The sequence below is a fragment of the Chelonus insularis genome, unplaced genomic scaffold (genome assembly GCF_013357705.1).
Source record: "Chelonus insularis isolate UGA/USDA-ARS -01 unplaced genomic scaffold, ASM1335770v1 contig_23_pilon, whole genome shotgun sequence".
NCBI classification, from domain to species: Eukaryota; Metazoa; Arthropoda; class Insecta; order Hymenoptera; family Braconidae; genus Chelonus; species Chelonus insularis.
This window is the reverse complement of record NW_023276443.1, coordinates 1,119,650-1,145,623: the sequence shown is the minus strand read 5'-3', so window position 1 is coordinate 1,145,623 and position 25,974 is coordinate 1,119,650. Positions and strand designations below refer to the sequence as shown.

The window sequence follows — 25,974 nt, the reverse complement described above, 5'->3', positions numbered from 1 at the left end:
CTACATTGTGGTGGAATAAACAGCCTGCAGACCATAACAGATGAAATTCTGTATCCTCCACCAATTGTCTACCCTTATGGTGGAACTCTTAAGGTATAAGAAAGAAAATATTATTGTTCTATATTTCTTTTACAATCGATGACTAAAATATTCCTTCAATTACAAGGAAGAAATTTTTTCCCGTCAAGTACGCTTGATCTTTGCTTTATTTACGAGATATTCCAGAAAATATGTGGAACCATCAATTACTAAATTATTCGTACACTTATTTGCATAACAACTAATGCTGTAACATGCAGAAACCCGCTTGCCACTAGTGCGACTAGGTCCTTGAGAAGAGTTGTCTATGGCTATAAATTAATTAGAGTACTCTCATTGACATAGATCGGTGGTTAAAGAGGCATATGTATTCCTCGAGTTGTTTAATAGGAAGAAATATTCTGCTAACTAACAAGAAAATAGTGAAATTAAGTTCATACACCCTAAAACGTGTAGTATTAAGATATTACCATAATGTCTCTGCCTTCAAAATGAACACAAGTCATTGGCCACATAGTGACTTTATCTAGATTGAAGTTAGTAGACTATCAAATAGAAAAACAAAATTCAAAGTTATTTTAAGTGTTTTACTACTTTTTTTGTCAAATTTAATAACTCTTTCTTAAACAATAATAAGTAAATCACATTTAAATAAATAAAAATATTTTCTGTTTAATTACTTGATTATCTTCTAGGAATTTTTTTAGACTCTATCAATTACTTTCTCATAAATAATACACTTAGGATCTATAAGCTTCACAGCTCGTTTATTAAAATAAGGCAAAGAGTACTAATTGAATTATTATTACCTGATAAAACACTCGATAATTTTTCAACTTGAACAAGAAGTTTTTTTTCCAACTCAAAGTTATTTTCCAACCCATTTTTTTTTTTATATTATTCACCACCTTATTTATCGAATCTACCTAGGTAATAACGATGCTGAAAACAGCAGACGGTGAAAGATCAATTTTATTTACAAAATTTTCTAGGTTTTATTGCCGAAGAGTAGCACTTTATTTCTAATAGCTTTCATTATCTGATGTCTCCTGGGTGAAACGGTAGACCGGTAACGATCTTCCGAGTCCTCACACCTCATTGGTTTAATCGATAATTAACCGCGATTCGTCCTCATTTCACTGATTTCCTCTACGTATACATAGTTATCTATATGAACATACTACTACTTTCATAATGAAATCCTATCCACTTTTGTTCATTAGTCTATTCCATTTTATCTGTTCAATTTTATAAAATGTTTCAATAGTTATTGTGATCATAATAGAAAACTTCACAATCAATTTAACAGCTACACAAGGACTGATGAAAAAAAAGTAATAAATTGAAAAAGATGATTGAGTTGTTGAAAATATAAAAAATGACTCCACAAGAAAGTCTCTTCATGGCTCAAAGTAATAATATCGTGGATCGTCATGAGAATGAATGGCTACCCCAGCATTCCAAAGCTTGAAATATGAACGTAGGAAGTCGACCGGATGGACTGGTGAAACCTTCAACATAAGCAAAAAGCATCGGTATACCTTTTGGCCCAGTGTAATTTTACTCTTCCCTCAGTTAGACTTTATTCGTTATGTCATTGCTCTTTTCATTCATTTGCTCTTCATGCTTTTTAGCTATTCATGTTTGATGTATTCCACTTTCAGGAGATATCTTTAATCAGCTTTTATAGCAAATGAACAAAAAAAATATAAAGACGATTGTAATTATAATTTTAATCATTTTTGAAAACATTCATTTCGTTATCTTTTCTATGTTGCTAGATACCAAACATTTCCTGATGTTGTGACATACCAGAAGATTATTTCTTAAAGTCTTGACTTTTAATGCATTGATACGATAAATGTGGAGATGCAAAAAATTAAATTTGTGGCTGTATAAAGAAAAGAACTAATTTCAGTGACAAACGGGTGCTGTGAATCAAACAAAAGAAAATGCTGTAGTAACAGACAGAATTTTTGGAAAAAAAACAATTTCATGTTTTTAGTACAGGGTGACTAATGGGAAGTTGTCTAAAGTAATGACTTATCATTTTGAGATGAGTGTGAGGAGAGAAAAAATAAAAATACATATTAAATTAGTGAAGTAGTCATTTTTATTTGAAATAGGTTTCAGTTTAATCGAACATTCAACAACTTTTTTTTTTTCATTCTTACTTTGTAAAAGTATTTTGACTGGCTCCTCTTTTACTTCCAAACTTAGTACGAAAACTTCTATACGTTTAAGTTTAGTTTTTACCTTTAGAATAAAAGCAATCGATGAGATACACTTTTCTTTTCTTTTTATTGCTGTTTATGGTGTCTCAATAGCAACTGACAACATTCTAAAATGTACCTGCTATTGGGCCCAGCTTTTACGATACGGTAAAAGAGGAAAAAGATGCACATACTTTAAGCAACTTCCCATTTGTCACTCTGTGGAATCAGAACAAAAAATTTTTTATTGAAGATAATGCATTTAACGATGTAATTGTGTAATTATGTATTTCTTGTAGTCTATATAATTAATACAAACGAGAGTTAAAGTTAAAAATATCGAGTCATAGTAAAATAATTGTGTCTCCGACAAGACTGTCTAGTAATAGAAATTGGACTGATTGATGGAATAGTATATTACACAACAAAGGCAGAAAGTTGAAATTCCTGCCCTTGTAGTGTAATATCCTATTTTTTTGAAGGTGGATCATAACATGGTTTATACTATTTACAAAAGGATTGTAATATCGTAAAAGCTATTATTATTATGATCTATAATTCGACAACAGATCCATATTTGGCTACGTTAGAAGGTGTAGAAACATATTCCCACACTGTAAATCTCAGTTTTCCAAAATACATTATTTTAATGCGGATAAGTGTGGGAAATATGACGTCTCCCATTTGATTAACATTGTAGTCACTTTTAACGCATTTCTAAGTGTGTAAAAAATAACTACAATGTTAATCAAATGGGTGACGTCATGTTTAACACACTTATCCACATTAAAATAATGCAGTTTGGAAAACCGGGATTTACAGTGCAGTGATACAATCGGTAGTCGATCCTGAATGCAAAGCCTGATAAACAGTAGTGAAATGACAACACGCTCGATGTACAAAATATGTTGACTTCATTATTTTTCAACAATTTTACGTAATTTTTGAGTAAAATGGAATAGGTGTCTCACATTATGACGAAAAGCATGGAAATCCTCCCAATGACGATTGGATAAAATTTAACAAATTGAATCTATGGGGCCCACAAAAACTTTACGATTAGTGACACCAAGGTTTTGTTCATTTATAAATATTCAATTTTTTATTAAAAATTCATCCATGTTGACTGTGAGATCTTAAGCTTCATTAATTCAAATAAACTTTTAATAATAAAAAGCATTCATAATTTTAACTACTTTTGTTTTATTTCAGTTCCCCCTTAGGTATTCGCAATTACCTCACTCTCCCCTGTGTATATTTTTTAAAAATAAATCAGTGAATATCCACTGATCGATTTTGAGAAGGTATTTTGAGAAGATGACAGATCAATCACAGCTTTTTATAACTTGAAAAATATTTATTAAACGAAGTTTTTGCAAAAGAACTTTTTGTGTTGTTTTATCTTCGCAACACGCTAATGTGCTCACTTTGTGCAAATTTCATAAGACGACAGTCAGATTTTTTTCGGACGATCTTTGATAATTTTGCTTATGTAATGAGAGTAAAAAATTGTGGACAATAACTATTAGGAATTGCTGATATATTCTAGGGTCACATTTATATACTATTTGCTTATCTTTGAAATTACTATTTTTATAATGAAATAATTTCGACTATTCACGTCAAATACACGACTAATGATAATCTAATTACTATTATTACAGAGCGTTAAGTATTACATAAAACTTTTGAACATTTTTTTTTTAAATGTTATTAACGAGTTATTAATTCTATACAGGTAAGCAACAAAAAGTACTATGAATAATTGAATGATTATAAAGCTTACTTATAGATTAAAAATGAGTTAAATATTTGCTATCTTGTTTGTCCCGATAACAGCGGCCTATGGTTGCAACTATATATTTCTCTTAATTAACAATTAAAATAGAATTCAACTTATTGATGAATTCATTTATCAACCATTTAATCATGATCCGTAACACTTCTTTGACATTACTATATAAATGTTTAAAGAATTAGGACTCGCAGAAAACTGAAACCAACTTCCTTTGTTAAATTATTACCCTTAGTCAGGACATGATAATTTCTACATACAACAAATTTGTCTTCAAGACAGCTTCAACTAATTGATCATTATTATAAATTATTGCTCGATCATAGAATGTAGCAATTTCTGAGATGATTTTATCTAACTTGCTGCATTTCTGATGAGATTAATATTAATCCCATATTATTTTGATGTAAATGTCGAAGCACTGCGGATTAGATGAGCATCATTATTCTTAAATTTAGTGAAAAAAGCATTACTCTGTACCTATACATATTTCAATCCGGTAGCTTTTTACTCAGCTTCATCTAAAAGACGGTAAATGTGACTGAATAAGATCTTGTTCACCACGGAAGTGTAATCCTTAACTGATTTATCCAAAGGTATCAATGTCGCGGTCGGGGCAACACAGTTTTTAGCAGAAAATTTTAGTCACCTTTTGTTGTTCTTCAGCAATCGTTAAGCTTCTTCTAATGATTAGAATTTCAATAGATTAACGAGTTAATTTTTCCATTCTTTTTTAAGAAAACTAAATCAGAGGATTGAATTCTAACAGTCTAAAATATCTTGATGTATAAGAGTACTACACTTTGTTTTTATATTAAGACACAGTTCTATAGCGTTTTGTAACTCTACGATTAAATTTTTTACTGGTGATCACCCCAAAAAAGAGTGAAATGTTAAAGATATGTTGAATCACCATAACATTTTTATAGGGGTTTTCATCGAGACCACCCTGGATAGCAAACTTGGATTGCTTACGGTCAGTACTGCCAGTAGTAGAGACTAGAGACTCGCACTTAATCTCTAGATTAGGTATTAGTATCTAATCTAAAAGTGGATTTCTGAATTTATTATTGATGTTTAAAAAAATTTTTTTTTTTATTATAGTGTACACTCGATCGACTAGATGTTTTTAGCTGATCATAATAAAAATATATAATAAGAGCAGTACTGGCTCTGCCCTTAGAGACTTACCACGGCGATGGGTACTACAACGTTGGTAAAGATCATTCTACGTTTTTTACTCTGCCCAAGAACCCCACCCTTCATCTTGCGCCTTTTCCATCCATCACTTGCAATTTTAAAAAATTATCAATTGAACTATAAGACCCCTATAAACACGTTATGGTGGCCCATAACTAAACTTCCTTGGGGGATTATTTTTATGTTGTCAAGGTTAATATATTATCAAAATTTTACCCCTTTTAGGTGTGATCTCTATGAATAAATGGTTAAAATGGTAAAATCTTTAAACCCCCATAAAAATGATATGGGGTATTTGCACCAAAAATCCCTTGAGGGTTTTTCACGTCCCATCAAGATCAACAAATACCCAAAGTTTCATTCTATTCAGGGGTGACACCAAGTCAGAAGTCTACCCAAAGTTTTTAATTTACTTCGAAAATCATGGCTTGGAAAAGTATTGGGAAGGAATACTACATAGTGATCTGAAAAGGAACATATAAGATACAATTGCCTGTTTTATAGTACTCTTTATTTTAAAACATTACCAGTACATTCTCTAGCATATGATTTATCATTTGATATGATGGTTTTATTTTATAGTTGGGGGATCAAAGGCCAATACTTCACGATACAATTTTTTGAAGTTCTTTAATTGCTTTTTCTTCATATTTGCATTCATATAATCTCCAAGATTAGCGGTATAAGCTCGGAAAGCTAGAAATCCTCCATAATCTTTAGCACCTCTAACGAACAATCCGGCACCACCTAATGCCTGAGTTCGGTTGACTGCGACAGGTTGTGCATCAAAAAGAGGTATAGTAGTTTGTCCTGCGTCATCATTCACATTCGAAGGACCAACCATGATGAACTCATTTATTTTCGAAAACACACCATTCTTCTTTGACTTTCTTGGATCTACTTTTTTACCATAGTCCACTTCAGTTCTAAAAATATTTCATCTATGATTCTAATGACTAAACATTTGATTATTAAATGAACTTATTTTGTATTAAAACACCAATTCGTAAGCATATGTTCCTTCATCTTACCTTTTCTCTGTATAACGTTTGTGAGGAGTTGGCTGACTTTTTGGTGTTATCCAAATGGATTCTTTTTTGCCAATTTTACCTTCATTGAAGTCATCGACAGGTGTTGCTTGTACTTCTAGTTGTATTGGACTGGATTCATCCTTAGGATTGACATTATTCAATCGGACTCCAGTTAAAACATGATTTGCTGGTAATATTATATCATCTAAATTGAATGTTCTCCGTTGGTCATCAATAAATGCAAACTCTACATTTTCTCTGAGTGGTTTATTGTCACTAACACGATAAAAATTGCCTTTTCTGTAAGTGTAATCTTCCAATGGAACCCAAGAAGATTCATTATGATTAACACGAAGTTGAGGTAAAAGTTCCGATTCTTCAACTTGAACGTATATCATTTTATTTTTTTCAGTAAACCTAAAGTTTGTGACGACCCTGAAAAAATGTTTCAATGAGCCAGTAAGAACACTTGATAGTCAATTTTTTTATTATCAACTATTTTTTGTAATTGACAGAAACTTTGTCGTCAACTTCCATCTTTACGACTCAAAAATAGAACTAAGTGATAATAATAATGATGATTAACCAAATCACTTAAAGAGCTTACTTATTCTTTGTAACGTCAGAGATCTGAGACAGGAAAGAGACAGCTCGCGTAGCTGTTGATTCTTTAGATTTTTCTACACATCTACAGAAACAAGTATCGCATTTATAAAAACCAGGGGTTATAGTGGCTAATTCAGTTTTATTAAGTCCTTCTCCACTACAACCTCCATCTTTTGAGCCATATGTAGGACTACCACTTTTACCTGATATATATTTGTAACGTCTTAGTGAGTTTCCTGGCTGTAAATACATTTAGTTTATACTTTTTAATGATTAATTACTGTAATATGATGATTTTTCGTATAACATTAAATCATATCTATAAGTATGAATAAAAAAAACACTTACATATTCACAAACTTCAACACTATCACCTATCGAACCACAATAATAAGCTCTTCCTAGACATTCTCTTCTTGGACAATACTTGAATTTCTGACTAGTACTGTAAACACCAACACCGCCAGTACTAACCGCCCATGTGAAACATCCATAAGTCTGCGTAGCATCTATATCACTGCAAGAATTACTACATGTTCCATCAGAATATGCTTGTGCTTCATTCATCAAGTAGCCCGTCATTAAGCCTTCCAATTCAACGAATGTTTCACCTGATAATGAGTTAATGAATTAGAATTATTAAAATTAGTTGCTGAATATTATATTTTCTGATACCTCGAATCCAAGCTGGTGGATCACACGGAAATATTACCCGTGACACAGTTGTCATTTTATTCCTCACAGTTAATATGTATTCTTCCATTCTCAATACAAATTTCGCCTGAGCTTTTTTTACTTCTTTAGCATACGACTCTATAAATAAATTTAAAAAATTAATAGCAGCATGACGTCAAGAAACTTTTACCAAATTCACCATTCGTTGTAGAAGCAAGGTAATCATAAGCAAACAGTGTCATCATGAAAGCTCTGATTTCAGTTAGAGAAACGATGTTAAAAATCTCATACAAACGTTCTTGAAATGAGAAAGCTGGATTACATACATCATCTGATGTCTAAATATGAAAAAATAGATAAATAAAAATAATAATTTTACTATCAGACACAAAATTTTTCAAGTAGAACTGACTTACAGATTTTGCTTTAACCATGAGAGTTAGGATACTTTCTCGAATCGATGCAGATCTTCCAGGTACAAAAAGCGCATGCATTTGATTCACAACATCTGGTATGTCACCAGCATCTCTAGATGTTACAGATTTAATAAGGGAATTTAGTGTGAGAGAGTTGAATCCATCTTCACCAACAAAATCTTGAAAATCATCATAAAGCAAATCAACACGAGTGATTACATTGTGGAAGTCTCTCATAGCTGCTGAAAGTTCTTGGGCCAAGGGAATCTTTGTTACCAGTTCTTCTACAATGTTATCCATTTTATCACTGAGTTCCAGGGCCAAGTTAGATACTTGCTCTGATAGAGAATCAAGCTTCTCTAAAGCTAATGTTGCTGGATTCTCTACTTCGGTAACAAGATTTTTAAATGGAATATTTCCAGCCCAAACACTCTGGATATCATTGGCCATTGTAATCATTTCTTGGATATCTGAAACGACTGGAATTGAAAATGAATACACATGAACTCCATTGGAAAATATTAATAACGAAAATAATAAAAACTGGAACATTTTTCACAAGGTTTGTAACAGTCAATGATGGCAAAACTATCAGCATAGTAATGAGTATCTATATTTATAGATATAACTTTAATTGCTCTTTATAACAATGTTGAAATTAGTTAATTACTCAATAAGGCTGTTATCGAAATATTCATTTTTTTTGTAATAATTAAATAATAACAGAGGAAGTGGGCATAGAATTATTCGATAACGTAACGATAATTAGAACAAGTCTGTAATATTTTTACAAAACTGTAATCTACATCAATTATAAGAAATAGATATATTTGATTCGATGTAAACCAACATGTAATAACCAAATAACTTCCTGGTGGGAAGTTAAAGATGGCCGTATAGATGAAGTTATTCTTTGACTTGTTGTATTAAAATAACAAAAGGGGCTATAATTAGGTCACAATTAGCTTAGCATTAATTATTAAATGATGTCATGACTCATTCGTTATCCATTCATAGGCCTAATTAAACGATCGATCGAACTTACCTGTAAGTGATGATCGATCCTAATTATATGAACCGTCTCGTCCTCTAGATCAAATTTGTAGTATCGTTTTGTCCGTTCGATTTGAGTACAAAATCCACAGCTTATTAACCAAAATTTGAAGAAAAACTCCCGCTTACGCCCTCTACTCAATTCTCCTGCTTACCGGCGCCTCACCACCGCTTCCTCATCACGTTTTTTGAACTGTATTTGTAACCCTCAGAGGAGAGGGAAATGATATGACATGGGTTGGGATTTGATCTATTCGGACGAAACGGTTCATATAATTAGGATCGATCATCACTTACAGGTAAGTTCGATCGATCGTTTAATTATATTACACCGTCTCGTCCTCTAGATCAAATTTGTAGATGTTTAAAGGACGTTGCAAATACACTAATAGGTTCGTGTGTATTAACTTACATAGTTGTTAATTATTAATCAATTTTTTGCTAGCTACTACATTATAACACTAGGATTTCCCAATAGCTTATTTTCTTTATTGATTATTAACGGTACAGAAAAACTGAGTATTTTAACATAGTTGCACAATTTTTATAGATATATAGAGAAAATAAACGTTTAAATATTCATTATTCAGGATTTGAGATGATAGTGTTCGCTAGATTTTCTTCTAAGATAAGAGGTCTGTTATAGACTTTTGCGAACATATTGGACCTTTCTGTCCATCCTGCTGCCTTGCGAATTACTTCTTCGTTAGTACCCTTCCTGAATGCTGCTGAGGTAGAAGCGTGCCTTGTACTATGTGCTAAGAAAACAGATGTATCTATCCCACTTGCATGCAATGTATTTTTTATCCAGCGGCTAATTGTTTGCGATGTTGCAGCCAAATGCGGACTTTTAGTTTTCAGAATTAGCGTCTCACAGTCCTGAGGCCGAATCCTCCGAGTCTTTTCTATATACTCCTGTACTACTGATGCAGCACACATTCTTGGGAGCTCCGGACAGTATGGGATAATCAACGTAGGTTGTTCCTTATTTCTTCGAGAGGTTTTTAAACGATCTGAGATGTTAATGAGAATTCTGTCATTTGTGACCTTGATATTGTTCAACCTTATCTTGGATAATGTCTGTACTCTTTGTGCTGTACATAAGGCTAGCAACATAACTATCTTGTGGGTGATCTCTTCCAGACTTAACTTATTATTTGGATAAAATCGTGATAAATAATCCAACACAACTTGTAGATCCCATACATTAGAATATTTTGGAGTTTGTGGTTTTAAATTGCTGGCTCCCTTGAAAAACTTCTTTATATGTTCGTCCCCCGTGATATCTATTTTTGAAGTGAAGGATAGAGCTGCCCTGTGTGTATTGAGAGTAGAAAAGGATCTCGTCATATTGAAGGAGTGAGTGAAGAAACCTAGAACTTGACTACCTTCAGCTGCGTAGACTGGAACATCATGTTGCATACAATAAGCCCACCAGTTTTTCCAAACCGAGTTGTATTGTTCAAAGGTTTTTGTAGATATCGAAGAAATGACTATATCTATAGCATCATTTGGAACTTCTCTTTGTGTATATACTTCGCTGACAATCGTCCGGCCACCAGGGTAAGTTGATGCGCCAGCGGATGCACTTTTCTAAGGTTAGAAATTAATAAATTATTGTTAGGCTCAAATTTTAATAATTTACTTATTAGTAATTTTTTAAACAAAGGGAACCAAGCTTGGCGTTTCCATAAAGGTACGACAACTACACCTTCTGCATTATCCAAACATGATACAAACTTCTGACATTTTTTATTCAAGTGTGATGCAAATAAATCAACTTTTAATGGCCCTAAGATTGATTTTATTTCCCTAAAGGCCCAGTTAGCGAGCTCCCACTCTGTTTCACTCGGTAGTCTACGTGATTCTCTATCAGCTTCCGTGTTATCTTTAGATCTAATGTAGGATGCAAAAATGCGAATGTTTCTATCTTCACACCACTGCCAAATCATTTTACTCTCTTCATGAAGATCTGGATGTTGAATACTTCCCATCTTGTTGATGCAAGCAATTGCAGTTGTATTGTCGATATGTAACAGGATGTCACAATGCTCTAAGTCCCTTGCAAAGCATTTTAGACCCAAAAAAACAGTTTTTAATTCCAATTGATTTATATGTAGACGCTGATCTATGGAACTCCACCAGCCGTTAGCCCTTTGGCCATCACAAAAAACCCCCCATCCTGATAAGGAGGCATCCGAATATTGTAAGTTAAGTTATTACTATTTGAAAGATTAAATAGTCTTATTTCATATTTATCAGTTTTATTTAAATAAGGAACAATTACATCTAGTTAATATTACTTTTTGTCTGGGCACACAGAGTCAACCAACTGACTTGCAAAACGTACACTCACGCAGACCCAGCCTCTCAATGTAGCCAACCACACCAATATAAATGTACCACACTCAACACTATTGATGATAACCTCAAGAAACTTGATAGTCCTTGATGGAGTTAACTGACATTTATCCAAGTTTAGTATGAATCCAAGAGATTCTAATAGCTCTCTTACCACTTTGACATTTTCTAAACATTCTTGATAAGTCCTACCAATTATTAAAAGGTCGTCAATATATACAACCAATATTATACCCCTTTCTCTCAGGGATTGAACTACTGGTTTTAGGAGTTTCGTAAAGACATAAGGAGCAGTGCATAAACCAAATGGTAAGCAATTGAATTGATATACGACACCCTCGAAGGAAAAGCGTAAGTATTTTCTATGTGATTTTTTAACAGAGACGAGAAAATATGAATCTTTAAGGTCTAATGTGGTCATGAAACATCCCTGAAACACCAGCCGCCTTACCGTCTTTAGGTCTTCCAATTTGAAGTGTAGAGATACTATGAAATTATTGAGTTTTTTCAGATTAAGTATAAATCTTTTTTCGCCATTTAGTTTATCAACAAAAAAATAACTAGATAAAAATTGACCTCTCCCAGTGTGAGAAATGGATATTACTTTCCTTCTGAAAAAATCTAACAGAAGTAATTTCATTGCTTTATGGTCACTTTTTGACAAAACTGGCTCCATAGGCGATGGTAGTTGTCGTACCTTGTAAGTGAAAGGAATAGCATAACCCTGAATTATATCTAAAATAGTCTTATTTGATGTTAACCTTTTTCATGAAGGTAAAAAATATTGTAAACGCCCTGCCAGATTATTTACCTCTAGCGATGACGATTGCTCCGAAGCTTCTAGGCCTCCTGTCGCGGAGCATACTGCTTCCTCGACTGGCCATTCGAGTTTAAAGATGTACTAGGCTTCTTTGTAGGATAATGACTTGCTAATTTATCTGTTGATGTATATGAAGACTGCGACAGACGTGAGTACTGCTTCGATTTTGAGATTACTTTTGATGACTTCTCGATTGTCTCAGCTGCTTTTAAGGCTTCCGAAAAATTATTACCAAATAACAGTGTATCAATTTTGCTAGAATTAGCAATTCTTTTTGCTACAGCATTCAAACCGCTGAGAAGAATTCTACCCGCGTCACTAAGCCATGTGATGAGTTGTGACATGTCTATGTAGGCTACAGACTTTTTTCCAGGTTCACGTGACTGGAGAAGCTTCGTTATGGCTAGCCCTATTACACCTAACGCTGAATTCAACTTAGCTTGTGCTAGTACTTGGTAAGTATCTTTTTTAATAGTTGTCGTCGCCTTGATAGCTGATTTTATCTCTGGATTAAGAATTGGTGGTCTCAACAGCAAACAATTTTTTGGTGTTGGATATTTTTCAAGTAATTCCAGTCGGGTATCCTTATTTAACCCCTCTTTTAAAATGGCTGTCCATCGTTTTTCGATAGCCGGGTGAATATCTGGCCTTAAAGGGTCATTACCTGTCGGTATTTCACCCAAAAGCTTCAACATTTCTTCATTCATAGGCAAATCTTTGGCCTCAACTGCTGATTGGTTAGCTTGAGCTGTTTGAATACACTCATTATTAGAGTTTTTGTTCCCTTCTTGTATCTGAGGGTTGACTAACACTAGAGTATCTTTGTCTGCTAGTGCTGTCTTATCAGCAGTTCGAGCCGCTGAGAGATGGGCGTCTTTGTCACTATCTCCCGCCTGAGGTTGAGCATCTTTGTCCCAGCCTCTCATAACCTCACAACTGTTTTGTGAACGACTCCTTACTCGACGACGATATGCCCTACCTGAGCGTCGACTCTCCTGTGAACTTCTACGATCTAAATGACGATTTTGACTTTTATATTTGCTTGGCGATCTTCGACGATTATAATTCCTCCTATAACTTCTCGATGATGAGTACGAGGATGAATCTCGTCGCCTACGACGTCTATAGCGCTTCCTAACCTCATTCTCCAAACTTCGGATTTGTTTTAACAAATACTCATCTCTTGAGTCGGTACTATGCGACCTTTTGCGCTTTCTAAGTCGATCGTAAGATTCCTCAGATGATGACATTCTTGCTTTAAAAAATTGTGTTAATATAAAAACTTTTATACTGTGAATTAATTTCCATGTGCACTCGAACCGCACAGAAAAACGTAATGAGGAAGCGGTGGTGAGGCGCCGGTAAGCAGGAGAGTTGAGTAGAGTAGAGGGCGTAAGCGGGAGTTTTTCTTCAAATCTTGGTTAATAAGCTGTGGATTTTGTACTCAAATCGAACGGACAATACGATACTACAAATTTGATCTAGAGGACGAGACGGTGTAATATATTATGTTCGATTTAAATTGGAGAAATACAGTTATTATCATCTGGAGGAGAAGGTAAGATTCTATGCTAGTCACTAATATGGTCCATTCGTTGATTTTGCGAGCACACGGCGTCTTTCATCAGCATTTATCAGATAATCTTCTAGTATATTAGGAAAGAATTTCTTGGCAATAAACGGAACATTCGAGAAGTGATGATTGGTAACAATTTAATTGAGTGAAATATGATTTAGCAAAAATAAAAAGATCCTATTTAAGAGACACTTGAACATTTCCAGTTCTTTAATACACATAGACGACTCTAGAACTAGTCCAAGATGATTATTAGTAAAAAACTGATAAAAATGAATTTGTAGTTTTACAAAAGGTACGATGAAATCAAAAATTTCTAATTGAAGTTACCTTCACTTTGAGACTCTAGACTAAAACCATAGATTGTGCTGTTATCTTATGAAGATGTAGAATGAGTTTTTGCACACTATAGAACATGTTGAGCACACCATGACACATCGTCGTGATTTTGATTATTAAGCATTGCGATGCTAACACCCGACAAATCCGAAATCCCCTCACACATGTTTGAAATTCACATAGATAATCAATAACGCCATAAATGCGCTATAGTAATTTTGTAGACAGTTTTTACACACATAATAGTGTGTGAAAAATTTACACACGTAGTATAGTTTGGTTGATGGCGTTATATATGTAACACACACCTAATGAATGAATTTCAAACGTGTGTAAATCATCTTAGATTTGCAGTGCATGACACACAAAAAAGACCTTTGTATAAAAAAATTAATTTTTTTTTAATGCTGTGGTTCATTACACATATTGGGCACATTCCAGCACATCTATTCTTTTTAAAAAATTTTTTAATTATGTTATCTGATCTCATTATATATTGTTTAAATTTTTAAGATTCTCTAAAAAGTTGGTCTTTTTTATAGAACGAAATTTTTCTATTTGTAAAATTTTTGTAATCTTTCGTACGTGCTGTCACATTAATACATAATCTTATGGTGTGAGTTTATTCTATGCAATGTAAAATTTTACAGTGACACGAAAAATGTGGCAAAATTTTATATTTATACTTGTAAAATTGTAAAATGTTTTTTTTTCACACTTGCACATGACAGCACATTACCGCACAATTTCATACACAGAGAAAAATTTGTTAAAAACAATCCCATGCTCGTTACTATAAAGCGAGTGCAAATGACAAGTAATGAAATTTTTCTAAAATAAATTAGAAAAAATTTTAAAATGCTTAGTTATTTTTCATAAAAATATGATTTTTTTTTACAGAAGCCTAGTAATTTTTACTTTACTGGCGTAGGAATTTTTCTACTGCGTTTGATATTTTTTACTCAACCGATAAATTGCCTGCAAATTATCAGAACACTGTAAATCTCAAATTTTTAATTTAAAACACTTTGCTTGTTTCAAATTAAAACACTACGATTTGCAGTGAAAGCATAGGAATTTTGCTAAGAAATTTTTCTCCGTGTACTGGGCACATTTGTTTTTAAATCAAAAATTTAAGATTGGTGGGGTCATCATTATTGACATCAGCAATCCTGAACAGGAGGAAAGAAACCTGCGGACCAAAAAAATGATTCAATCCACTAGATCTCCCAGAAAGATTTTCAGAATAAAAATCAATAGAACTCTCTCGTCCTATCAAACAGATTCACCAATATCCCTTTTTAAACACAAGCCAGCAAAATGACTCATTGTTTATAAACAAATTGTAATCCTAGAAGGAACATACAACAGAGTCATTATTGGGACTGGCAGGAAGTTATCATCCAGCAATGGTTCTGTACTCAGCCATGACTAGATGATAACTTCATTTACTGGCAAGACTGGCATACCTTACTAGGGAATTTGAAGATAGAAAAAAAAAATCATTATTGGCATGAAGAAAATATATTCTATCAAGACCGGAAGTCGAACCCGAACCATGCAGTTACGCGCTATAGCTGCTCTACCTGTTAAGCTTTCCCATCAGTTCTGAATGTTCATCTCAAATGATTGCCTAACAAAATATCAAATCATACAATCACACAATTAATTGATTTTGTATGTGTCCCTTAATCGGAGCAGTACTCTGAAAAGTGATCTACAATCCAGCCTTCTTCTCTATTAATTCAAACATAAAGTCAGTAGTGACGATTTCAAATTCTCTCTGTTACTGCTACAGTCTTCGTTCACCAGCTATAACATCTGTATGTAACAATCTCATTCCTGGCTGCAGCTGTAGACTCAATTTATTACATCTTCAATTTTTTCTCGGAGACACATGAGAGATTGAAACTACAACAGAAAAAGGCTTTGGGTATTTTCCTTTTAAAGCCCAAAACCTAACACGACTATTTACTATAAATTAAGACTCATAAAAGTCACTAAGAAAGTTCTAATTCTATTATGTGCATTGAAATACATACAATATTTTTTTTCACGTCATATTCTTTTCATATTGAATTTGCTTTTTTTTTGCCAACATCATAAAGCTTGTCGCGGGAATAGCTGCGCCAATACCACTAGGAGGTAGAACTTTGGTTTATAGCCAAAACTTTCAATTCCAGTACGCTCTACCACAAAATGCAACATTTTTTACCAACTATTTTTCGTCTTTGACCAGACGTCGACGATCCCTGCCTGTTTACGACGAAAGGAAAATATTTTATCAACTATTGGAGTCCGAATTACAAAGGTAAATTTTTTTTTCATTTAAATTGTTTTTAAACATAAAACAAACACTGAAAACAATTGAATAAAACATTTGTTGCAACTGCTAGACTTAACTAAAGCGATTGAGCTGCAATCATCGTTAAATGCAACTTCAGCAAAGATTAAGCTTCATTAAACGTCAAAAATCTTAATTGTTCTCCAATTCCTTGCCGAGTCTGCATACTCATTAACGCTTCAATAAAACTAGTACTGCTTCAACAACTTCTTCTCTACTCCCTTCTTTTTTTCGTATTTCTTGATACAAAAACGTCGTCATTGTCACCAGGATATAACTACGTTCTTATGATAATAATTTTCAAACTTTCCGAAAAGTTTTTACTTGAATATTTTAATAAATATAACAGAAAATATTAATTTTTATTTTATTCGATGATTCAATAATTAGATAAAAGAATAATATTTGGCCAATCTATGAGATTTCTAAATGAACGACCATCGTGATAACTTTAAAACTTGATAAACTGCGGGAAAAGTTCGACTCTTTATCAAGTTTATTATCGACGAAGAAAATAGTACCATCAACACCCAGGGTAAAATAAATATTATCACAGGCAAGTCAAGAGTTATAATAATTAGCTAATGGATTTTTAATATTCAATATATGTATATTAATTTTTAATTGAACTTTAAATTTAATTAATTAAACTTGAAAAGTATTTTTATATTTTTTCAAATTATGGCAATATTGAAAATTAAATTCTCCTAAAGATAATACAGCAATAGTAAGTGAATCATATCATGTAATATTTCATAAGTTTTTTTTTCCCCCAAAAATTCACTGAACCTTTCCCATGTTCTCATCATAAGACCGAAGACTTTATGGGAATGTCTGGGGAAAGTTAATTTATTTCTGAATTTTTTATTTTTCCACTTAACTCTTACTGATTATCTTCTTTATCGATTGCTTTTCATGAAACTGTACATTCCTGAAATTAATCAAATACTAGAAATACACTGCACGCTCTCCGAGCGCACTGTCTCAAGTTAACAACATAAAAAATTATTTTATTTTTATTTTTATTCATTTCGAAAATTTAAAAATAAAAATGACCAATCAGCGCACGAATAAAATGGTTACGTTTTTCTGATTGGTCGATTTAATTTTGTATTCTCTGATTATTGTTTTTTGGTATTTGTTACGGTAATTTAAAAATTTTTTTTGTTATTATCAATATTGAATTGTAATCTCTATGATTTTATAAAAAAAAAATATTATAAATATTTAATTATATTCACACAAACGGTTTTTGTAATTGTGTTTCTTTGCCTGACAGTCATGAGTTTTAATAGATAGTATAGAAGATCCCTATAGTGAATTTTAAATAAAAAAGCTATTATCAATTTTCCAAGAATTAATTAGTCATGAGTATTGAAAAATCTTTTATTGTTAGTTCTGTTTTATATTATTATGATATGTTTAAACTAAAGTATAGTAAAGATTGTGCAGATACTAGATTTAAGTCTATCATCTTACCTACACTGCAAATCTAAAATCCCCTTACACATGTGTAAAATTCACACAGATAATGTCTAACGCCATAAATGAACTACACATAGAAAAAGAATATTTTAGTTCAAGAAGAATTTTGTTGATTCAAGATAATCTGGATTTTGTATATAATGAAAATCATATTATGTTAGCTGAAGATAATATTTTTCTTGATTGCATGTAAAATATTATCTTTGTTAAAAACTCATAGTCTTGAACGGAAATTTGATGGTCACAACTGTAGTAACAGATTTTACAACTACCTATTTCGTTAAAAAATCTCTCTAGCAGCAAAAAGATTTTAAGAAAGCAACGATTTACAAATCCGGGAAAATTAAAGTGTTTAATAATTAAATAACACCTAAGTGTTTACATTGTTGGACGCCATAAACAAACTATAGCACTTTGGTAAACGGCAAGAAGCGTGTAAAAATCGTCTGCAAAATTGCCATAGTTTGTTTATGATGTTTAACATTTCAAACACTTTCAGTGTTTAGTTTCTAAACACTTGGATTTGCAGTGTTGAGGGATGATTTCAATTAATTTATGATCTATGATCTTTAATTATTACTGTTTCTGTGAATTGAATTATTTTTATATTTTTTTTATCAGTATTAATTACAGTATTTCATGTGTGTGTAAGTTTAATCTGTTAAAAATGGGTACAGTGTACTTATTGTATATTAATTTGTGATTTTTTTTGTGTCACGACATATTATAATTTCCAGTCCCATGTACAGTTGACTTGTCAACTCTATAGGACACAATCAAACATCATGTATTTTCTGGAAATAAACAAATAAATAAATAAATTCATTAAAGTAGATTTTTCCTATTGGTTGCAAATTAAATAATAAATTTACATAATACACGATTAATCATATAATATTCAATTGATAAAAATAAAACTGCGTTAAATTAATGTGGAAAAAATTTCGTTGATTTTTATATTTAGAACATTTTTTTTTAAATACATTTTTCCGGTGGTTTAACAATAATCTCTCGTGTTTGTATCCACGACTCATATCATATGTGTATAGGATTTAAAACAAGGATTATTGATAATTTGAGATTGTACTTATGTGAATGAAAGAATGAATAGTAATTTTCATATGAATAATCTAGAAACCATTTGCAGTGACTTTCATTTAAGTACTTACACACAATACAATCATTCAGGTCATTCAAGAAAAACCTATTCGACTCATTCTAAATCTTTATGAGAAAAATTTTAGGGAAAAAATTAAATGATAATTCATTTAAATACAAGACATTCTTAATATTAAAATAATAAATTTTATTTTAATGTTGTCAACAATCTGACATGTACATAAAAATAAATTGCATTAATCTTACAATTGTATGCTATATTTAACTAATTAATACAAAAAGGACAGAAATTGTTATCAAATAAATATTTTAATAATTATTTTGAAATAGTTATATTTATTGAAAAATAAATATAACTATTTTATAAATTGTAAGCATAAATATATTTATAGAACTTTTTCAGCTTATTTTATCGGGAGTTTATCCAGAATTTTATGAAAATATAAGATAAAAAGTTGTATTAAAATACTTTCAACAAAAAAAAAATATATAAGAAAAATAGAGAGAAAAATACTTTTCAGATGGAGTGGAGATGGTAAATCCTGCATGTTAAGAAGCATATGTGAAGCATCAGAAATTTCACTGAGCCAAGAGGGTCTTATAGAAGAGTTGTTCTACGTCATCTTGACGTGAGTTTTTATTGTCGACTTTTTTCTCAATGTCTCGGATTGCTGTACAGAAAAATTACGTTTATTCCATATGATAAATGTGTAACTACATCAGCTTTACACATATTCACTGGATGACGTCAGTTTATTTGTACCTTATAGACCTGACTATGGCAATAATTCAACGTTTGCCGATGAAGATTATCTACAAGCGGCTCAGGCAGGACGACGTGGAGATGATTGCTCAATAATCTACTCAGGTTGTCCCAAGGGTGTAGGATTACTGGACAGAATAACGCAGATTCGTTCATTCGATATTGATTAATTCCTTACATCATTAAAGATGCCAATAAAGTCAGTCATAAATTTTCAACCAAGTCCCCCTTCTTGTTTTATAATTTAAACCAGTTATTTCCCTTTACTTTGTACTGAAAATTGATTATTCCCTCCTAGACAATTAAAATTGTTACATTTTATAACTAATTGTGTAATAAAAATAGAACATTCATTAAATAAATTCAGATTGAACAGCTCAACACTGAAAAAAATTGATAGACCTGGTAATAACATCAGATCTCTTAAATTAATTATCAGTGAAGGGCTCAGGATAAGTGCATCCGCCATGACACCTCGAAATTCACTGAAAAACTATTTATTCCTATGAAAAAGATCTGATCAGATAAGACGTATCAATTCTGATGTAAGCAGATTAAAAAATTCACATCTGATTAAACCTAGAAAATTTTTATCATCTGAACAGATCTGAAGTCGTTTTTCACGGGTTTTATGATTATTATTACACTAGTACTATTAATCTTTGTTTTCCGATGTGTAGACCACTTTTCTACATATTCCTAAATATTTTTTACGTGAAAAAAACAAATAAAAAATGCACAGTTTGACGAGAAAAATTTGAGGTGATTTGAGGTTAGTAAAGCCCAGTCTTAACCCTTTGACAACTATGGGGACACAGGCGTCCCAAAACAATAAATAAATGTAACTAATAAATTTATTAGAAACGATAAGTATTTTACTGTTAAATTGGTTTCTGAACGTATTTTTACTTTTTTATATTTTGATTTGTTAATATGTTTTCTAGACGCACCATAGATCATTTTACATAGTTAAAAACATAACTTAACCTCTAAAACTCTTATGGTCCTGAAAGATGAGGTTATAAACATGTGACGTCACGGGTCACTATTCAGTGATGTAGATATTTATTATATTATAGTAGCAACATTTTAGATAATTTTTTCTGTAACATTTTTTTCAGTGTAATTTTAATAAAAAGAATTTTTGTGTCGTTTTTTATCATTCATTTATAAGTTCATTTATTAAAGAATTATTACATGTAACATTAATTACTGGCCTATGCAATTAAATAATATAAGTTCAATTATAAATATCTTTATTTATAAATTTATAAACAATTTATTTTTACTTATTTTATAATCATAATTCTATTGATATGAACAAGTTACAATAGAAGGGTGTTCACAGAGTAATGAATTTAATCAAATTAATTATAATAATTCAACCTTCTCATTGACTTCAGCATTCTCATCATAAATTTAATTCGAAAATAGTTCAACAAAATAATCGACCGCAAATTAATTTAGAACTTATTATACCTCGAACAATATTTGTTCATTGAGTTATAAATACAAAGTTCATAATACTAGTCCAGAGAATGTACAGAGAGGAGAAAACTTGACGTAGGTGAACACCTGGACTGTTTACCAAAGCACTAACAACCTTTATACACAGCGTGGTACCTGTCTGCAATGCTAATTCTGTCGTATATCTAACAAACGAGAAAGAGGATAGGTAGATTGTTCTCTTGTAGGTATTTTTCATTGGTTTCGTGGTCTCCTGTACGTGCAGAAAGTTACTGGTAGCAGAGAGAAATAAGTTTAGGGTTGAATTTAAAAAAATTTGGCACGATTAAGCTGAAATAAATTGTTAGGTTGATATAAAAAGTGATAGTGCCAAGAAAAAATACATTTAAATAGCCGGTAGGACCATAGTATCGTTAGTAAAATCGTTTAGTTACATTTTCAATTAAATTAAATAGCCAGTGTATCTTGTAGAATCAACGCTAACCACCAAGCTACTAATTGGCTTCTGGTAGAGGGACTGGAAAAGACCAACCGAGTCAGGGGGTATGAGTTAACTCTAGATATAAATCGTACTTGGAAACTTAACTGAAACTCACTCTGGATATATTTTGGTAACTTTCCTTCATGATGCTTTTGCTCTTACAGAATCTTCCTAGCTTTTATTGATGGTAAACTTGATGATACACTTGTTAACTAGCATCTCACTTTCTCACCATCACTTAGATGAAGATGAAACTTAACTTATGGACTTGTTTCTTTATGTTGGCTGTTGATTTTGATTGGACAGAAGCAGTGAGATATAAACGAGTTGTTGCCTTCCAGAAAGGAAGTTCATACTTTGTGAGTAGTTAAATATTTGTCAATTATTTAAATATGCTTGATCATTTTTTTGATGATAATTCAACTTTGAAATTTAATCAAATAAATCTTACTTTTATGATTGAATCAGTTATTTAATCAAAAGTTTCTACGAGTAAATAAAGTGTTCATAAAAATGATCAACTCTGAGAAATGTAGAAAGTCATTTTGATGGAATGTTTGGTGAAATTGATAAAACTTTAAAGTGATATGATACTTGTATTCAAAAAGTGTATCGAGAATACAAATCGATTTTGACGCTTCACATTTCTGGGTTGTAAGAAACAGAGCTGGTGGGTTGAGTAGTTGAACAAGAGTCGAGTTACCCTGCTGACAAATGGCTTGCCAGGTTCAGGCGACACTTCGACCTTCTTTCAAAGCCTCTACTTCTTTCCTAGTTGTCCTTTTGCTTACTTCATAAGTGGAGTTCATGCAGACTCGATAGACCTTATTATTGGCTTCAAGTTCAGTACAAACGCTATTTGTCTTATTGCTTACTCCTTCTCTTAAATATCCAGGATTTTATTCCGATTTTATTCCACTTCACTACAGCATCATTATTTTTTCTAGACATTTTTTATTTTTTCTATTTCATATTTCTAAATACAAAAAATAATTACCTGGGAGTCAGGCTGCATTTTAATATCAATAGTAAAACATTTTTTTTATTCAAATCAGTTTTTAGTAATTAAAGATAGTAAATTTAGGATGGAGAACAACATTTTGAATAACTATTGAGAATGTATTTATTTGGTAGATTTATGAAGTTCACTATTAATAGTAATTATTTCAATATTTGCTCATTGCTTTTGAATAATAAAAGAACCAACGAGATGTTTGTATGTTTCTGAAAGCCTGCTGTGCTTTAAAGGGTTACAGGGTCGAGGCTGCTAAAGGAGATCTGTGATGACAAATTTAAAAAAGAGATAGGCCACTTAGAATTGCGTATAAAGCTACATCTGGTAAATTTGTTGGGCTCTTACTAATCCAAATGATCTTTTAGCTACACCTTTTGTTAGAATTCAGTCTAAGACTAAAAGTTACTCGAGTCAAAATATAACACCTATTCTCATCCTGAGACAATCCTTTCTTAAAGTTTAACTAAAGATGAACAAATCCTAATTAAAGTCGGAATACGCAACAAACCAGTGTTTCCGTAGGACGAAAATTTTTCAATTTTATTCTAAACTCATACTAATTTTATTTTTCTTTTCTCTTAGCTCCATCCTACTTTTATTTCATTCTTTTCCTGGTTTCAATCTAATTTTATTTGAGATTCGAGTAATTTTATTTTAATAAAAACAATATTATTCATAATTATTTATTTCATTTCAATTTTAATTGGGCTGTCCATCAGCATTGACATCATATGTATTATTAAAACAAGTATGACTGTAATAGGAGTCATTACAATATTGACTATGTTCATGTTTGAAAGAGCAGTTTCATTTAATTCATTACTAGGTTGTAACAAATGATTTAAAACAATTCAATTTGTAATAAATATAATTTTTGGAAAATTAATCCATTATGTGAATCGTGACCTTATTTCAACTATGTCCATAAATACTTTTGGATATAAGCAGACCAATTTATTAGGTTAAAATCAGGCTACTTTGTCTATATCTTAATTTTTACCAACTTCAGAAGGATAAAAAAAGTATTAGGATTAGAAGGTTAAAATTAGGCTTTATCATCTTAATTGTTATTTACTCAAAAAATGGAACAGAATAATATTAAGATAAAAAGAGGTTGAATCTAGGATAGAAAGGATAGGAATAGCATGAAAAAAAAAAATTTAGGTGTTATGTTTGAACTCGGGATGAAATAAATAATTAGTGAACGATGCAATGTTTATGTTTAAATACTATTATATGATATTTATTAAATATATCTACAAAATCTTAATATTATAAAATAAATTCACTTTTCCATTTACATAAATGTATATATTGATAGACAAAGAACTGAATTTATTGTTAGCAATGCTTGACTGATTTGTGTACGTTAGTTTACAATGAAAACAAGAGCACATCAGACGTCTTTCTTCAGCATAAACATCTTTGCTGTTATTTTAATAAACTTGTAATTTTTTTAAATCATTCCTAGAGCCACTATTTAACAATATGTTGGCATTAGACCAGTTCCATTTAGACTAGTGTTCAGGTATTGATCAATGATGATCATTCGAAGATTTTTATATCCTGCTATCTGTGCTGTAATGAATATGACTTGTGATAATACCAGTGTAGGTAGTAATTATATTATAAAATATATGTGTCCATCTATAGATGGATTGACAAATGACAGAATTTGTTATTAGCAATGCGCGACTAGTTTGTTTATTTTAATTTAGGACTGAGACTAGCTGACTTTAGACGTCATATCTTAGATTCTTTATTTGAATCTGTCATTTTAATAAACCTTTCTCTTTTAATATCTGTTGTCCTTATCTTATAGTTTACAAGATTTATACCTATACAGCTAACATCATTCTATTCCAACACCTTTTATTCATTGTGACTGTTAAAAATAGTTTGTAACTAAAATTGTGAGATGAAGTCTCACTTCTAGGAGGTTACTAAAAAAAAAAGCTTACCATAAAATTTTAAAACAGTACAGAATAAATTACAAAATAAATTCAGTAAGTTGGACGACTATATTTGCTCACGCTTCTGGATTCAAAGTAGTTTGGCCTCTACCTGATGGCTCCAGATCACGTAGAGCTATAGAAAATCCACATGAAAGCATCCATCTCATGTACGAAAGGTAATAAATGATTTAAACATCATAAAATGTACTTACATAACTGTATCTCAGAGTTACACTAATAAAATATAACAAGTAAGTACATAGATTGAAAAAAGCCATTGAATAACATCAATAAATGTATTTATGTTTATAGTTATGGACTTAATGGTCAAACCTGTTTATCCAGCAACCTTTGCGAAGCAATAAATTATGCTGAACACAAAGGCGGAATTATGAGCAAGATATTAAAATTACTAGCGAGGTATGGAGTGCACAAATTATCCCACGAAATGGAACTTGAACCAATTAATTAAACTTCTCATCATCTCTCTCTTTGAGATATTCTCTTTTCCACCAATTTCCACAGCTTCTAGTGTTGCTTAAATACCACTTTGCGTTTTGCTCCAGTTTATATACTGTTGTGTTGTGATCGCATATACATAAGTACTGTTGGTGATTTCAGAACATCAAACGCCAATTGGACTCATGTTGAGGACCTGACACTTGAATGCAAGCAACACATGATGGCCTGTCCTATGCAATTGATTAATGTCAATAGCTTCTTTGAACCTTAGCATATCCAGTCTCTACTAACCAGTACGAAGGTCAATTGAAGCTATTGTCAAATTTATTTATTCTTTTTGCTAGTTTTTAATTAAATAACATCATCCTATTATGTCTGGATGTTGGCGAGAACAATGAACATAAAATAATATGATTACTGATAATTAAATTAAAATATTATTCATTAGCTATCAGAAAAAAGAAATAATTTATTATACTATATTACACAACAGAATTTCATGGAATGTATGTATTATATCTATTCTATACATGCAGAAATACATTCATTATTTATTTCACTGGCATTTATTCAAAGGATAATTATCCAAAGAGTCCAAGTGGTTTATAAATTCAAAGTGAAATTGAAAATCATCATTTAAAATTTTAATTCACAAACTCCAATTAATTTAATAAACCTATCCACTTATATTCGAATCGAATGGATATTTTAATGTCTCAATAATTATGTTAAATATATTAATATGATTAAATAAAATAT

General features: G+C 31.5%; 2 protein-coding genes across 2 annotated transcripts; one reads left to right on the top strand and one right to left on the bottom strand.

Moving 5' to 3' along the window:
- Window positions 1-5,736: 5,736 nt before the first annotated feature.
- LOC118064542 (uncharacterized) lies at window positions 5,737-8,569 on the bottom strand. The gene is made up of 7 exons (XM_035079225.1): window positions 7,976-8,569; window positions 7,759-7,897; window positions 7,560-7,697; window positions 7,233-7,495; window positions 6,886-7,124; window positions 6,279-6,713; window positions 5,737-6,173 (listed from the first exon to the last, which is right to left on the bottom strand). The coding sequence occupies exons 1-7, from the start codon at window positions 8,525-8,527 to the stop codon at window positions 5,819-5,821; spliced, it is 2,121 nt and encodes a 706-aa protein (XP_034935116.1). The 5' UTR covers window positions 8,528-8,569; the 3' UTR covers window positions 5,737-5,818.
- A 13,462-nt stretch (window positions 8,570-22,031) lies between these two features.
- LOC118064567 (uncharacterized) lies at window positions 22,032-25,539 on the top strand. Its single transcript, XM_035079251.1, has 4 exons — window positions 22,032-22,142; window positions 24,778-24,929; window positions 25,066-25,173; window positions 25,375-25,539. Exons 1-4 carry the CDS (start codon window positions 22,032-22,034, stop codon window positions 25,484-25,486), a joined length of 483 nt encoding a protein of 160 aa, XP_034935142.1. The 3' UTR covers window positions 25,487-25,539.
- The last annotated feature ends 435 nt before the right edge of the window (window positions 25,540-25,974 follow it).